Source organism: Bufo bufo, chromosome 5, assembly GCF_905171765.1.
Source record: "Bufo bufo chromosome 5, aBufBuf1.1, whole genome shotgun sequence".
NCBI lineage: Eukaryota > Metazoa > Chordata > Amphibia > Anura > Bufonidae > Bufo > Bufo bufo.
Genome location: NC_053393.1, coordinates 467870053 through 467887815, shown reverse-complemented (window position 1 = coordinate 467887815; position 17763 = coordinate 467870053). Strand labels below are relative to the sequence as shown.

General features: G+C 40.1%; 1 protein-coding gene across 15 annotated transcripts in view; it reads right to left on the bottom strand.

Annotated features, from left to right (window-relative positions):
- The window catches only part of LOC121002352 (sodium channel protein type 4 subunit alpha-like), a 450413-nt gene that overhangs the window by 141020 nt on the left and 291630 nt on the right, over window positions 1-17763 (bottom strand). For 9 of the 15 annotated variants that reach the window (XM_040433808.1, XM_040433805.1, XM_040433807.1 and 6 more), the window contains 3 exons: window positions 14775-14798; window positions 3725-3879; window positions 943-1116 (listed from right to left, as the gene is read on the bottom strand). In XM_040433808.1, coding sequence (XP_040289742.1) covers window positions 943-1116; window positions 3725-3879; window positions 14775-14798 — 353 coding nt within the window. The remainder of the gene's footprint in view (window positions 1-942; window positions 1117-3724; window positions 3880-14774; window positions 14799-17763) is intronic. The other 6 variants (XM_040433809.1, XM_040433817.1, XM_040433811.1 and 3 more) reach the window with 1 other exon arrangement.

The following is a 17763-nucleotide window of genomic DNA, read 5'->3' as shown; positions in this document are numbered from 1 at the left end:
ATGCTGGTGCTGAAGTCACTTCACAGTGATAAGATGTGCTGTTAGGCTGCTCGGCTTGACAGCATGCCTCATGTATGATCACTCCAGTACTGCCTATTGTAATGCAGGAACTCCACTGAACAATAGATAGTAATGATCCTGACAAGAATGGAGAACAGGATCACATCCCTCCTCCTTGTTCTTGTTAGACTTCTCAGCCATGACAGAGGATCAGATCATGACTTTTGTAGAGCAGAGTCCCTGCTGTACAATATTCAGTACTGGAGATATCGTACATGAGATGTGCTGTCAGGCTGAGCAGCCTGATAGCACATCCGATCACTGTGAAGTGACTTGAGTAACGGAGTGCAGTGTAGCAAGGCCCCATCCAATCAGCTCCTCTAAACAACTGTAGAAACGGAGGCAACCTGTCCTAGTCACACTGTAGGATGGGTTTTCCAGAGGCCATCTTGACACATTCCAAGAGGATCCCTTTAATCTATTTTAAAGCTTGACTGAGATTTTTAATTACCTTGGATAACCTCATTCAGGATCTGTAATATTCCAATGCTATGCATAAATACATTGAAACACCTGACTGAACATATGTGGACAAATATGTGGGATAAATTCATCGTCTGGTACATATAGGTGGAACATTTTGCTCTAGTGCACACATGCCCATTCCTTGTACGTACTATGTATTTACATTGTAATGAAATACAACTGATGGACAACAGGGCCACCGATGGTGGCACCTGCTCAAAAGCACCTCACAACCAAATGGATAATGCTTCTGACCATTCTCAGGAATATAATTTGGTATTTATCATAAATGACTAACCCCAAAATGATCTATAAACAGTAGATGCAAACACTAATTATTTTATCTGACAACAAATAAAGCCAAATCTCCAAATCCATGAGTGAACTTATACTTTAAAAAAATTCCAGAATACTTACAGCAACAATGAAAAAATCCAGCCAACACCATGCGTTGGTGAAGTACTTCTTAAAGCCATACGCCACCCACTTCAGAAGCATCTCAAGAACAAACACATATGTGAACACCCTGTCCGCATATTCCAAAATAATTTTGATAGCTTTTTTCTGGTCGATATAAATATCTTCAAATGCCTAAAAAGAAATATGTAAGTATTCAAGACACAACAGCGTTCCACAACATACAGTTGACATGAATTATGAACTAAAGTCCTGATTTTTTCATCCCCATGGCAACAGAAAGAGTTTTTGCTAACTTGATAACTACATAGTGTTTTCTTTTGACCTCAAGCTAAATTATGACTAACTGGGACAACTTTATAAAAAAAAACACCTGCACAGTAATGACATTTATTACTGTACCACTAAGATGGAGTGGAGTGGGCGAAGGTTGCACAAAAAATACAATATAAAAGAAGCAAAGACAACAGTTATACAAGGTACTTTGAGAAATAAATTACAGGCCAGTCTCTTCCTCCTAACAATATTATTTCACTAGGGTTTCTCTAATGCAGGTTTAGGACACCATCAATGCCAGCAATCGACATGATCATCAATGATCCTCCTCCTACGCAGCGTTATACAGAACTACTAAATAATACCCACAGAGAGAGATTATCTTTACACCAATGACTGCTCACAATACTTTAAGGTGTTACAATCTACCTGAAGGCGGGAAAAAGAAGACTGTATTGATAATTACTGTACCAACATGATAGTTGGTAAATTGGGGGCCTATAAGCTACTCCCATGAACACAGTCCAAATTTGACCGGGAACAACCACTTCTGGGCTTAGCTTAATTAGTCCCACCCAATGTTAGCCTGAGACAGCCCTAAGTGGCCAGGACAGTCTTTGGAAATTAGGGACAGACCCTGCAAATTCAAGATAGTTGGCAACTATGTGTATTTAAAGACTATAGACACTTTTGGGGACATTCTTTTTATTATAGCATTCCACTTGTTTTGGGCTAAAAATCTTTTTTTTCAACTGATTATTATTAACATTTTTCAAAAAAAATTCTTCAGCAGTTTTCACTTTCAGTTCATTTGCAGACTAGCAGGCTTTCTGTTTTACATAGAATCCAACAGGTTTGATTTGTTGATCTATAGCCCTTACCTTTGAACTCAGCATGGTGGCTCAGAGGTTAGCACTGGTGTCTTGCAGCGCTGGGGTCCTAGGTTTGAATCTGACCAAAGACAACATCTGCATAGAGTTTGTATGTTCTCCCCGTGTTTGCATGGGTTTCCTCCCACACTCCAAGGACATACTGATAGGGAACTTAGATTGTAAGCCCCATTGATGCTAATGTCTGTAAAGTGCTGCAGAATATAGTAGCGCTATATAAGTGCATAACATAAATAAACTCCTGATAGCTTATAAACAGTCATTATAGCTAAATTCTTATCAGTTTGAAAGAATTTATTTTAAGTGTTTATTAGCTGTCAGAAATTCAGAGATAAGGGCTCTAGATCAAGACATCAAAGCAGCTCGCTGAAGGATTCCATGTAAAACAGAAAGCTTGTTAGTCTGCAAATGTAGAAGAAAAGTGTTGACGTCCAGTTGAAAAAATGAGCCTAAAATGAGTAAAATGCAATTATAAAAAAAATTCCCCAAAGGTGCCCATATCCTTTAAATACCTAATTTGGAGGGGGGTTATAGCCGAAAATATACACTATACTTAATGAAAACAGATAACTAAATGGTTTGCCACCTAATTCTAAGGGTTATTTACAATTCAGCTCATAACTGATAATAATACATGGGGATTTTTTTAATAGTGAAAGGTTTCTGTATCAATTCATCACAAAATTCACAAAGATCTCTGCTTGTAGTCATTGAATTTTTAATATAAAAAAGAACAGCATCTGGTGCGATACCCGTTTCATTTTAGGAACTTGTCACTATGCATTGTGTTGTCAAGCCCTGCAAAGTGATTCGAGATCAAATGAACAATCTAGGTCCCTTTAAATAGTATTAGAAAGAAGGGCTGATAGAAATCATTTGCTGAACTAAACATGGTTATTGTGACCTGTTACAGTAAAACATGACATCATTTAGTCAATGAGATTACACCCATGCTGTGCAGGAAGGATGTCTAATATGATCATATCTGTGTCACCCTGTTACTAATGCCTAACCATTTAATTTCTACATCCAAACAGGGATGTCAGAAGACAATAGAGTTCACGGAAAATAAAGACTGCAAATTATTTCTACAGAATGTAAATCATATTGTGCAGATGCATCAATTTCTGTGACTGTGATGAGGGGGTAAATAACGTCAGTGGGTTAAAGGGGTATTCTCATCTCAGACATTGGTGGGATATTGCTAGGAGATGCCACCAAACTCAGATATGTAGGTGCGGGTCCAACCTCTGGGGCCTGCTTCTATCTCCAGAGCAGGACCCCCAAAGTAAACACAGCCCACCTACAGTTTGCCACAATGGGAGTTGCAAAAATAGCTCTGACTTGGCTAACTCCGGCAGTCCTATAGCAGTGAATGGAGTGATGGCCCCTTCTCCGTTCACCGCTATGGGACTTCTAAAAAGAATGCTCTCGCTCAGCAATTTTCAGTACTCCCATAGTGATTAATGGAGAGCACGCTGGTCAAGCATGGTGTGGTCAGCTAGGGCAACCTGCTATAGAGACTGAGTTGAGTTGAGATAAGTAAAATTATAATATAAAGGAAATATAATAAAGCTAAATTCTGCACAATCCATCTGTTACACAGTGATACTTACTAATGCTCCGCTGCTGAGAAGAATCATGAAGATGATAAAACTCTCAAACCAGTTGTGTTCGACTATCCTATAGCAAGTCTTCCTCACTTTCCACCATATTTTACCAATTCCGTTTGTGATGTCAATCTTACAGCATGGACAGTACCGTAAGCAACCTAAAAAGTAAGAATATCCAATAAATACAAACTGGGGATGTACAATATAGTGGCATAGTGACTTCATTTGGTTATGGCTAATTTGTTATGGCGTATTGTTTTAGGAATCGTCTGGTGGTGCTTGTTTTGCGTACATTACACCATCTACAGAAGGTAAGAGAGTCGCTAAGTATGTGGTGTCAACATACAGTTTCAAGATGACTTACCTGCTATTTCTTGCATTAACTAACACAGTAATTGACTTGTAAGAGTCCTTATGCTGTCCTTGTGGAGCAATGCTTGGTCAGATATATTACACACCATTGGATAGTGGTCTTAGCTCAGTCACATACACAGTTGCTACTGATCAATATACAGGGTGGGCCATTTATATGGATACACCTTAATAAAATGGGAATGGTTGGTGATATTAATTTCCTTGTGGCACATTAGTATATGTGAGGGGGGAAACTTTTCAAGATGGGTGGTGACCATGGCGGCCAGTTTGAAGTCGGCTGTTTTGAATCCAACTTTTGTTTTTTCAATAGGAAGAGGGTCATGTGACACATCAAATTTCACAAGAAAAACAATGGTGTGCTTGGTTTTAACGTAACTTTATTCTTTCATGAGTTATTTACAAGTTTCTGACCACTTATAAAATGTGTTCAATGTGCTGCCCATTGTGTTGGATTGTCAATGCAACCCTCTTCTCCCACTCTTCACACACTGATAGCAACACCGCAGGAGAAATGCTAGCACAGGCTTCCAGTATCCGTAGTTTCAGGTGCTGCACATCTCGTATCTTCACAGCATAGACAATTGCCTTCAGATGACCCCAAAGATAAAAGTCTAAGGGGGTCAGATCGGGAGACCTTGGGGGCCATTCAACTGGCCCAAGACGACCAATCCACTTTCCAGGAAACTGTTCATCTAGGAATGCTCGGACCTGACACCCATAATGTGGTGGTGCACCATCTTGCTGGAAAAACTCAGGGAACGTGCCAGCTTCAGTGCATAAAAAGGGAAACACATCATCATGTAGCAATTTCGCATATCCAGTGGCCTTGAGGTTTCCATTGATGAAGAATGACCCCACTATCTTTGTACCCCATATACCACACCATACTATCAATTTTTTTGTTTTGTTCCAACAGTCTTGGCGGGATCTATCCAATGTGGGTTAGTGTCAGACCAATAGCGGTGGTTTTGTTTGTTAACTTCACCAATCACAAAAAAGTTTGCCACATCACTGAACAAAATCTTCTGCGTAAACTGAGGGTCCTGTTCCAATTTTTGTTTTGCCCGTTCTGCAAATTCAGTGCGCCGATCTGGGTCATCCTCGTTGAGATGATGCAGTAGCTGGAGTTTGCAAGGGTGCCATTTGTGAGTAGCTAATATCCGCCGAAGGGATGTTCGACTAATGCCACTCTCCAGTGACATGCGGCGAGTGCTACGCTGTGGGATCTTGCTGAATGAAGCTAGGACAGCCACTGATATTTCTTCATTAGAGACAGATTTCATGCGTCCACATTTTGGCAAATCCAACACTGAACCAGTTTAACGAAACTTAGCAAGCAGTTTGCTAACTGTAGCATGAGAGATGGGTGGTCTCGTAGGGTGTCTTGCATTGAAATCTGCTGCAATGACCCGGTTACTGCGTTCACCAGACATCAACACAATTTCTATCCGCTCCTCGCGTGTTAACCTCGGCGACATGTCAATGGCTGTAAACAAAGAGAAACTTGTAAATAACTCATGAAAGAATAAAGTTACATTAAAACCAAGCACACCATTGTTTTTCGTGTGAAATTCCCAATAAGTTTGATGTGTCACATGACCCTCTTCCTATAAAAAAAACAAAAGTTGGATTCAAAATGGCCGACTTCAAAATAGCCGCCATGGTCACCACCCATCTTGAAAAGTTTCCCCCCTCACATATACTAATGTGCCACAAACAGGAAGTTAATATCACCAACCATTCCCATTTTATAAAGGTGTATCCATATAAATGGCCCACCCTGTAGATTGCATCTAGAGTCATGACAGAAATTGTTTCGGATTACAAGTAAGGCTCCTTCACAGAGCCATGACAGCTATGCTGGATCAGTTGTGAAATGGATACTAATGGATCCCGCTGGATCCTATTGAATTTTCTTGGATCAGTCATTGCTCTATCAGGTTTCAATTTTTTTTTTTATTGGACAAAACAGAACAGCAGTTTACGCTATTCTTGAAATCACAAAGAAATAGAAACTTGAGCATGGTAATAACCTGATATAATTTTATACAGAATATATATAGTTTTAGGGTCTAGTAATATTCCATAATCCAAAGAGATTTTTATTTGATTTTATAATTTTCATTTCAAGTCAAAGTCGAAATTTACTCAGAAAGGCCTACACCTCCTATACCTGCTATCATTACAATGCAGAGGAAGAAGTTATCTGTTGGAAATGCACTTTTGACATGTGATAGTGACATACAGTATCGATAGTTTTGATCAGAGGGTGTCCTGGTGCTGAAACCCCCACTGATGGCTAAAACCAAATGGGCAGCAGAACTGAGGATGTTGTCCCTTGGACCTGGTTGGCCCTCCTTGGAGAGGGAAGCAAGTGGTGTACTGGCTCATAGAAAGTCTATGGGGAGATCTATCAACTTTATCTACTGCTTCTCTGGCTCTATACTATGCTGCTCACAGATAGGACTGCCCACACAATTTGACAGGTTCCCTCTGAGGAGGACCTGTCATCTTTCCTGACATGTCTGTATTATTAATTACTTGCATTTCTCATATAATACATATAATAACAATTCTGGAGCACCTGTTATTTTGACTCTATGTGGTGCCATTCTTTTATTGTTCCTGTTAGAAGTTATGAATTAATTGCTAGTAGTTTGCAATGAAGGTCCAGATGGGTCTTTTCAGTTGGGAATGTGTCCCTGCATAGTCTGACATTGGCAGTGCTAATTGGATAGTGTCAGACTGTGCAGGGACACACTCGTAACACGCATTTGGACCAACTGCTAGCAATTCATAACTACTAGTAGGAATAATAAAGGAATATCACATCATGGAGTTATAAGAGTAGATGCTCCAGAATAGTGATTACATGGGGAATGCAAGTAGTTACTAAAACAGACATGTCTGGAAGGGAGACAGATACTTTTTAAGTACATCTCTAAATTATTTAATAGAAAAACACACAACTTTAACCCCTTTCAGATAGGCAAGTGATTTCCTGCCCAGCGCTGTACATGTACGGTGCACTGATTGGGCAGGAAAAGGAGCTGTGTTGCCAGATCAGTAGCAGGGTCCTGGCTGTCACTGACAGCTGGGCCCCTACTGTAACTGCGAAAATTCAAAAAACTAGGCCTCTCTTCTGAACCCTGCAGTGTTTACAACATATGGGGTGTTATTCAGGAGAAAATGGGTCACAAATTGTGGGCTCCTTTTTCTCTGTTTCCTTTTGTGAAAATAAAAAATTTTGCAACATTTTATTGGTAAAAATAAAATTTTTCATTTTCACAGTGTTTCACATTTCTGTGAAACACCTTTGGGGTCAAAGCATCTCGATAAATTCCTTGACAGTGTTGTATCCAAAATGGGGTCACCTTTTGGGGGTTTCCACCTCAGGGTCTCTTGAAATGTGAAAAAATGAAAGTATTTCTAAATTCTGTTAAATGCCTGTAGGGTCAAAGTGTTCAGTACACCCCTCGATAAATTCCTTGAGGGGTGTCATTTCCAAAATGGGGTCACTTTTTTATGTGAGCCCCTCAAAGTGACTTCATAACTGAATTGACGCTTAAAGAACGTCTGTTTTGGAAATATTTTTTTTCATTTTGAAAAATTGCCTTTAAAATTCTAAGCCTTCGAATGTCCTAAAAATTTAAATGACATTTAGAAAATGCTAGAAATATAAAATAGATATGTAGAATGTTAATTAATAACTACAGTCCTGATCAAAAGTTTAAGACCACTTGAAAAATGGCAAAAAATCATATTTTACATTGTTGGATCTTAACAAGGTTCCAAGTAGAGCTTCAACATGCAACAAGAAGAAATGAGAGTGAGACAAAACATTTTTTGAGCATTCAATTTAATGAAAACAACAAATAAACTGAAACAGGCTGTTTTTCAGCTGATCAAAAGTTTAGGACCACATGCCTTTAAAAGGCCAAATCTGTGCAAAGATGTGGATTCATTGTCATTTTCTGTCAGGTAGTCACACGTTGTGATGGCAAAGGCAAAAAAAATTCCTTTTTTGAACGTGGTCGGGTTGTTGAACTGCATAAGCAGAGTCTCTCACAGTGCGCCATCGCTGCTGAGGTGGGACGCAATAAGACAGTCATTTGGAATTTCTTAAATGATCCTGAGGGTTATGGAACAAAAAAGTCAAGTGGAAGACCCAAAATAATTTCATCAGCACTGAGCCGGAGGATCCAATTGGCCCTTACTGGTGCTGACTGCAGCCCCATAACCATCAGACGGCATCTGAGACTGAAGGGCTTCAAAAACAAAAACCGTCTTCAAAGACCTTGTCTCCTTGAACGCCACAGAACTGCTCGTTTGGACTTTGCAAGAGAGCACCAAACATGGGACATTCAAAGGTGGAAGAAAGTTTTATTCTCTGATGAGAAAAAATGTAACCTTGATGGTCCTGAAGGTTTCCAACGTTACTGGCATGACAAGCAGATCCCACCTGAGATGTTTTCTACGCGCCACAGTGGAGGGGGCGCCATAATGGTCTTGGGTGCTTTTTCCTTCAGTGGAACAATGGAGCTTCAGGAAGTGCAGGGGAGTCAAACGGCCGCTGGCTATGTCCAGATGTTGCAGAGAGCATTCCTCATGACTGAGAGCCCTCGTCTGTGTAGTAACGACTAGGTTTTTCAACAGGACAACGCTACAGTACACAATGCCCACAGGAGAAGGGATTTCTTCCAGGAGAATAACATCAGTCTTTTGGCCCATCCTGCGTGTTCCCCTAATCTAAATCCAATTGAGAACCTTTGGGGATGGATGGCAAGGAAAGTTTACAAAAATGGATAACAGTTCCAGACAGTAGATGGCCTTCGTGCGGCCGTCTTCACCACTTGGAGAAATGTTCCCACTCACCTCATGGAAACGCTTGCATCAAGCATGCCAAAACAAATTTTTGAAGTGATAAACAATAACAGCGGAGCTACTCATTACTGAGTTCATGTTTGGAAGTTGGATTACTGTTTTGGGGGGGTTTAGGTTTTTTTTGGAGGTGTGGTCCTAAACTTTTGATCAGCTGAAAAACAGCCTGTTTCAGTTTATTCGTTGTTTTCATTAAATTGAATGCTCAAAAAATGTTTTGTCTCACTCCTATTTCTTCTTGTTGCATGTTGAAGCTCTACTTGGAACCTTGTTAAGATCCAGCCATGCTAAATATGATTTTTGGCCATCTCAGAATCGGTTGGAAAAGTAAAAGTTTTCTAACACGAAAACCATACACAGCACTGATTGATATAAAATATATATTTTATTGATCACTACATAAAAAAGATAAATATATTAAAATGGCGGCATACATATAGAAATAAATGAATCACACTGGTAGATTATACATCAAAAGTACAGGTTCCAAAAAGTATGGTGTTAGCGTGGAGTCACTATACCCACAGGGTAAAAAACATCAAAATGTAGTTAATCAGGAAAAACCTTAATATGTAATGAACTTCAATGGAGATGCAAACAACTGATGGGAATAGAACAGACTGCCACATATGACTTAAATATAAAGTGCCTAGTCAAACTACTGATACCAAAAACATGAGGGAGTAAATCATAAAATAAATAATACCAACCAGTATGATTGAGACCTCGATGCGCGTTTCACGTTTTGCTTCCTTAGGGGAGTCTGTTCTATTCCCATCAGTTCTTTGCATCTCCATTGAAGTTCATTACATATTAAGGTTTTCCCTGAATAACTACATTTTGATGTTTTTTACAATGTGGGTATAGTGACTCGACGCTAACACCATACTTTTGGGAGCCTGTACTTTTGATGTATAATGTAACAGTGTGATTCATTTCTTTCTTGTATACGTATGCCGCCATTTTAATATATTTATCTTTTTTATGTAGTGATCAATAAAATATATATTTTATATCAATCAGTGCTGTGTACGGTTTTGGTGTGCTAGAGTTCTTGGAGATATGCACGACACTTACCAAAAAGTTTAAGTTTTCCAAAATGATTACCATATATAGTGACACATGTCAGATTTGTAAAATAAGGCTTGATCAGGAAGGTGAAAAATGGTTGTGTCTGGAAGGGGTTAATGTAACACTCCAGAGGACAACATCCTTCAGTCATTTGGTTAAGGCTACATGTAAACAAACGTTGTTTGTTTCCATGTTTGTTCCGTTTTGTTTGCGGATAGGATGCGGACCCATTCATTTCAATTGGTCCGCAAAAAATGCGGACAGCACACCATGTGCTGTCCACATCAGTATGTCCGTTCCGTAGCCCCGCAAAAAAAATAAAACATGTCCTATTCTTGTCCGTTTTAGGTATTGTTACAAAGGATCTGCAAAAAAAAAAAAACGGATGGCATACGGACCGCAAAACTCATACGGTCGTTTGCATGTAGCCTAAAAGAAACATTAGTCCCTGGAACCTTACAAATCAAGCAGAACCTTGGCCCACTGTGTAATGTCTCAGTTAAATAATGCAGTACAAAAATGTTGAAGAACACAAAGTTATAATTTCTGCCTGCGTGCACAATGTGTCAGAGCTCTATTGCTTTACATCACAGTTTACGGCTGTCATATTTCACAATAAATTTCAGCTACAATTTTATCACTGCAATGAACAGCCAGCGCCACATGCTTATAGCTTTTGGAAGGCCAAAAAGTTGACTCATAAGGTCGGCTTACTTTTATTTATGTTACTTACTTATAAAGTGCTGTCATATTCTGCAGCGCTTTATGGAAATTATGATTGCTTGCTGTCCCCAGTGGAGCTCACAATCTAAGGTCCCTATCAGTATGTCTTTGGAGTGTGAGAGGAAACCAGAGTACCCGGAGAAAGCCCACACAAACATGGGGAGAACATACAAACTCCATGCAGATGTCCTTGTTTGGATTCGAACCTAGGACCCCAGCGCTGCAAGACACCAGTGCTGCCGTTCTACTTTGAAATCTGTCTTAAAGGGGTTTTCTGAGACTTTAATACTGGTGACCCATCCTCAGGATAGGTCATCAGTATCTGATCGGTGGGGTCCAACCCCCACTGATCAGCTGGTTGAGAAGGCAGTGGCGCTCACAGTAGCGCTGCACCCTTCTCTCAGCTTTTTCTGGGCCAATGAAGACACGTTCAATGGTGACATGGTCTAGGCCCCATAGAAATGAATGGGGATGAGCATGATACCAAGCACAGCCGCTATACAATGGATGGCGCTGTGCTTGGTAAGCTACAAGAAGTCCAGTGCACTTACGGGAGTGCCGGTGCCTTCTCAAACAGCTGATCGGTGGGGGTCCCGGATCCCACTGATTAGATACTGATGACTAGAGTTGAGCAAAGTTTTGAGAAATTCGATTCAGCCTCTTCTCCGAACTACAACAAGAAATTAAATTCTTCACGAATTACTTTTTCACAAATCTTTTTCCATTATATGGAGCAGGCGCAATGACAGGAAACAGCGATCGCGCCGCCCCAGTCATTTAACTCCTCGCCACAGGTACAAGACTGGAGCGGACGGCCTCTCTGCGAGCAAGTGGATGAGGTGAGTATTTATTTTTTTCAGCCACCATTTTAGGAAAAATTGATTTGTTATCATGAAACGCGAGGAAATTCCGCTTTGTGACAAATTGAATTTTTCCTGAAATTCGGATTGAAGTCCACTGCAGATACTTCGATTCGCTCAATACTACTGATGACCTATTCTGAGGACAGGTCATCACTATCAAAGTCTTGGAAAACCCATTAAAGGCAAAGGTCTAGCTTTGGTTAAACTCTTGAGAATATTCAGGATATGCCTTCTAGATGACCAATCACCTCTTGTAACGTGTGTATTGCAGTAAAGTACTTCCAAAGATACAACCTTCTTTTCTCATTGTTCTGCCTTGTGCTGTTCCTCTGTTATTTATGAACTGAGCGGGGGGTGAGGAGTGTGTATCTGCACAGTCTGACACTGTCAGCGCTCACTGGACACTATGATTATGTAGGGACCACCCCCCAACTGGTAATATCATGCTGTCAAGTTATTCATACATTTCCAGGAGGAATAACAGAGGAACTGTACACCACAGAATTTTAAGAAAAGATGCTCTGGAATTTTTATTGTATGGGGAACACAAGTATTTACAGAAACTGACATGTCAGGGGAGATGACAGGTCTATATGGCATGGCAAGTGTTGTAATAATAAGATGCAGAGCTGCAAGACATTTTTAAATTTCCTGCCGATGCTCTGTAGAGCTGAAGATGTGTAACAGCACATGTGGGCAGCCAGTGTCTGATGTTAGGGGAAAGAAGGATCATGCATGTTGGATTCCCTCATGCCTAATTCTTGGCAACCCAATGAGATAAGCATTGCGAGAAGTGTATAGAAGTGGTTTATCTCCTACTAATGGCACTCAACTTCAAGGTGCCCACTTATGAGGCCATCTTAGGAGACCACAACTGGCCAACATTTGCTTGTCGGCTACAACGTATAGTCTGAGAATGAAATAAAGACTATAGGCTACCCTAAAAATAATAGCGTGGGGATGGGATGCCAACTGAGTATGGGATCAAATACAAAAATGCTATATTTGAGAATTGCCCTTTAGTGAGTTGTATATTCCCGTGCTTATCCTCTAAGATGGAGATGACCATATTGACCGATCTTCTCAACAGTTTCCCTATCTTATTTATTTAGTTCCAAAACTCTGCCTCTATAGAACCTTATGGTCTCAGGACAAACGTGTGTCATATGAAAGAGTCACTGTACTTTCACATAATTTCATTTCAATTATAGAAAAATGTTGTAACTCGCACATTTCTAAACCACTTCATTTAAAAAATCTGCCTGCATCTACCTGAAATAAAGCTGTACAGTCATGGCCACTAGGGGTCTCACTGCCACCTAAGTTGCAGTCCACTGCCTGTTATCAGGCAAGATCCGTCCCTAGTAACAGAGACTCAGAAGACGGCTGAGAGGAAGTGAGATTGTGAGCCTGAGAAAACAGCTTCTACACTGCTTCTGAACATCACAGGAGCCTCCTGTGTGTATAGTGTGATTTATCCCTTCTCGTCTGTTCTGTGAGCTCTCTAGATGAAAACAAACATCGTAGTAAGTAAGGGAAAGGACATTGCAGCAACAGTGCTAGCAGGAGGAAGACACCACTTGCTTCTGAGTGAAATGCAGTTTGCTGTGCAGACGAATCAGGGAATAATATGGCTAAAATAAATTAGGGAAGCCCAAACATAACTGTTCCTTCGCAGTTATGATTATACAAAGAAGCACAGCCATTATGCAACTTTTTTGGTAAAATTAAGTTACAATTTAATGGTTAAAGGGGTAAACAAGTCTATATTTTCAGTTTTGGAATATTGATGGAATCATATGCTTGAAACTGCTTGAAATTGTTTTTAGACCAGTTCCTTTGAAGGGAATGTATCATCAAAAAATTACCTATTGTTTAAATCAAGTTTTTATGTTAAATGTGTTTCTGTGTTTTATTTTTATTTTTTTGACTTTTTGAGTTTTTAATTTTTCATGTGCCATCTATACTTAAAAAAAATAAAATCCTAAAATCCTGCACTTTTCACACTGGCCACTAGTCTTAAAATACGTTAAGACTTCCTGTCTTTTGAGAGCAATTACATGGGCCATAGATATAATGGAGAGGAGCTGACCCAATTGACTTCTATGGGAGACTTTTCTAGGCATGCTCTATGACCTTTGCAGAGGTCAGGAGGGAGTAGAAAAGCTGTGATATTACCTACTGTGAATGGTGAATTCTGTCTTATCTCTATATAGGTGTTACTGGTCATTGTAATTCTGCATGTGATCATAATGAAATGGCTAGTTCCCTACACAAAACAGGAAGTCTCGACATATTATTAGGACTAGTGCTCGGTGTAAAAACATCATGATTTTAGGTATCTTTTTAAGTATAGATAAATGAAAACAAAAATGACCAACAATTAAAAAAAAAACATGTTTAACATAAAAATGAGATTTGAACAATAGGTAATTTTCTGATGACACATTTCCTAGAAGGGACAGTTTGCCCTTATCAGAGACGCATGCTGACAGCGATGAAAGGAACCTGACTAAAAACGCCAGCGCAATCCATGAAAGTAGTAAATGATATGGTCAGCTCGCCACCTTAAAGGTCATTCTCCTAAATATTAGTTCATTACAGCACATGCATGTAGTTCAGCGCTTTCTGTAGGGCGATGGGTAAATTACAATTCAGGTACTAAATGCTTCATTGTGAAGGTGACACGTGATATTTTTGCACAATGCCGTGGCAATGATTATAATAAGCCGTGTAGATTTGATGATGAGGAACATTTTATGCTGAAGGAATTACATCAGTTGGAAAACAAAACTTCACTATTAACCCATATGTAATCCTGATGTTCTGCGCCCGTTGTACGGAGCCCGTTGTGTTATTAGATTTCACCTTTTTGCCTCTTGTTAATAAATTAAATAGCTATGACATTTTCTCTTGGAAATAAGCCCTTGAGTCATTCAGCGCAAACTGAAGAGATAACAGCAATGTGCAAAAATACAGAGTTTGGTGCACTAGCTTTAATGGCACTTTTAAATAGCCTTATGAATACAGTTAATGTCAAAAAGGGGAATTAGGGGGCATGTGCAGCTGTTTGGTTACTTGTCGGAAAAGGTCACATACCAAATGGTTATTTTATTTCAAACCGCTTACAAAAGAATTACCTGAACGGTCCTGGAAGTTTTTATCTACAAAAGTAACAATTATACGAACCAATTAATGTCTATATTCCATGTGATTTCAAACAATATTGGGCATTTATAATACAAAAGATTTACCTGCCAAACACACCGAAAAAAACGCATACCATACCATATAGAGGGTCCCACACTAATCTACAGCGCATTTATGAGATATTTCAGGGGGCTTAGTTTTTACAACAGATTGAATTGAGTATGCACCGTTTTTTTTTTTTATGCGTCACCCATTGACATCAATGAAGATTATGATAATAAGATGAGACTGATCATGATTGAGAGAAAAAAATGGAGGTAAACTGATATAATCGGGGACGTAGCTATAGGTGGTGTAGAGGTAGCTGATGTGTCCTTCCATACCATTCCTCCTGGCTCAAAAACAAACAGATAAGTGGTGTGAGATGACCAGCTATGAAAAAAACATGATACTCTGTCAGGAGATGTGTATGCTGTATGTTTCTATATGTCGCCACCTGGTGGTTGTGATATAAACTGCATCCTGTGGAGGGTTTTGCTAGCATTTGTTGAGAGTGCATTGTGCAATTTGCATTGTTAGAAATTCATGGAAAGCTAAGGTTATGAAAGTGCACCAAGAATGGACATGCTCATGAACTTGGATATTAAAGGGGTAGTCTGGGATTTTGATACCGATGGCCTATCCTCAGGGTAGGTCAACAATATCTGATTGGTAAGGGTTCAATTCCAGGAACCCCCACCGGTCAGCTGTTTGAAGATGCCACACCACAGCCTCTTCCTAGGCCAGTGAAATCACGTTCATCAGTCACATTGTCTAGGTTCATGTGAATGGGTCTGGGCTGCAATACCAAGCGCAGCCACTAACCAATGTACGGTGCTGTGCTTAGTATACTATGAGGTGGGCACCTTGGCTTCTTGAAACCGCTGAATCATTGGGGATCTGGGGAGTTGGACCACAACCAATCAGACATTAATGACCTATCCTGAACATCAATATTAAAATCCAGGATAACCCATTTAATTTGGGGAGCAGCGAGAAGGACTGAAGTTTACCTGTAAGGGCAGAAGATTCATAACAGGGTATCTGGGGGTATTTTTCTTGTGTCATTTACACCAAAGTCTGGAATCACCTATTCAGTTTTTGCAAGTTTTAGATGCCTGTTTTTGAGCCAAGGCCAGGGGTGGATCCAAAAGAGAGGAGAAGTTGTAAGGAAAGTCTGTTACTTCTCTCAGTTGGATCTACTTCTGTATTTGTCACAAACTCTTGCATCAGAAACTCTAACAAAAAATGCAAACTGTGTTTTTCCAGCCTAATAAGGGTCAGTGCATCTTATATAAATATGCATAAAGTGGAATTTTATACGTAGACTGATGACAAATACAATACATATTGCAACCTGATCACAATTACTGATCTTAGAGGAGCTGGTGGGAGGTGGGTTGGGTCATGTGGGAGAAGACGTCAAGTAGTGACAAATGGTGGAGACCTGGATAGTCTTTTTATTTTGCTTGCTGTATGTAATAATCCAGAGGTGCAATAATTCCCAGTGGACACTATTACCTATTGACTTAGCCTGCCCCATTATGATTAATACCTCAACTGGCTTACCCTCAATCGCTCCGCTCCACGGCTGTGTTATATTTAATATTCCTGAGAAAATAGCATTAAGAAATAACTACGACAGGTAAAAGGACTAAGTAAATGTTTTTTCTCAGTCAGCCCGTGCAGGAGGAGGCCTGTGTTTGGCCTTTCTGGAATACAAAATTGAAGTGTTTTCTCCCTTAAGAGCTTTTCAAGTCATGCATCAAATATCAGCGAGCAAGTGGAAGAAAATTGCATTAGCCTGTGAGGCATGTATTTCCATTACTGCCATTTAAACTGCACCAAATTATCTTATTACAGCACAACCTAAAATGGACGCGTGGCGCCAAAACACCGTCGACCTAATTTGTAACGACCCTGATGCTTTTTGTGTGTAAAGGGGGAGGAGAAAAAGTTAAGTGACTGGAAATTGTCGGTACAAGGTCAACTTGTTACAGTAAACATCTACATAACTAATACTGTTAGCTCGCTCGGCCACCCCCCCTCCCCCATACACATACATGCTCTGCATGTATGTATTCTGTATAGGAAGATGGGAGTAAGCCTGCCAGATACGTCTGGTTGCTGCTTATGTCTCCTGAGAACAAAAGGATCAGTCATGTTGTAATCCAACAGCCCCATCCCCATCTTCCCAGATATCTGAGTCGGGAGGTCCTCCCCCATACAAATTAGATGGCCAGCTGTTCCCACCAAAAGCTCAGGGTTCAGCCAACAGTTGTTTAATGTGTATGGCCACCAAAACTGGCTACAAAAGATCTATGAGAAAATAAGATGGTGGTCTCCAGAACATCACATTTTTCTTTTGAATGGTTAACTATGTATTTCAATCTACTTGTATAGTGACTATACGCTCTGGCCCACAATGGGGACTGTGCCAAGTAGAAGACCCCCCCATCTATGGTCTCCATATGCCTATGAAATAACCCTTGCAAGCTGTGAATAAAGTTATAACAGTTGTTATTGAATGTGCCATGCATGTATCTCCTTCTTAAAGACCTATTAGCTATGAGAAGAGGGTCCCCTCCATTAGTTACCTCCAAACCCTTGAACGGGATAAGCTTTCTTATTTAGCTTAGGATTGTCTAATAACTCTTATTTTCTTATCATATCTTTATATCAGTTCTTATTTACTGTTGAATATCTTCTAATGCAGGGATCAGCAACCTTCGGCACTCCAGCTGCTGTGAAACTACAACTCCCAGCATGCAAACTTACTTGGCCGTTCTTTTAACTCCCACTGAGGTGAAAGGAGGATCCCGGGAGTTGTAGTTTCAGAACAGCTGGAGTGCCGTAGGTTGCTGATCCCTGTTCTAATGCCTTGTACATACATAGAGTTAAATGGAAAAATTCAGTCTGCTTGCAGCCACCACTAGGGGG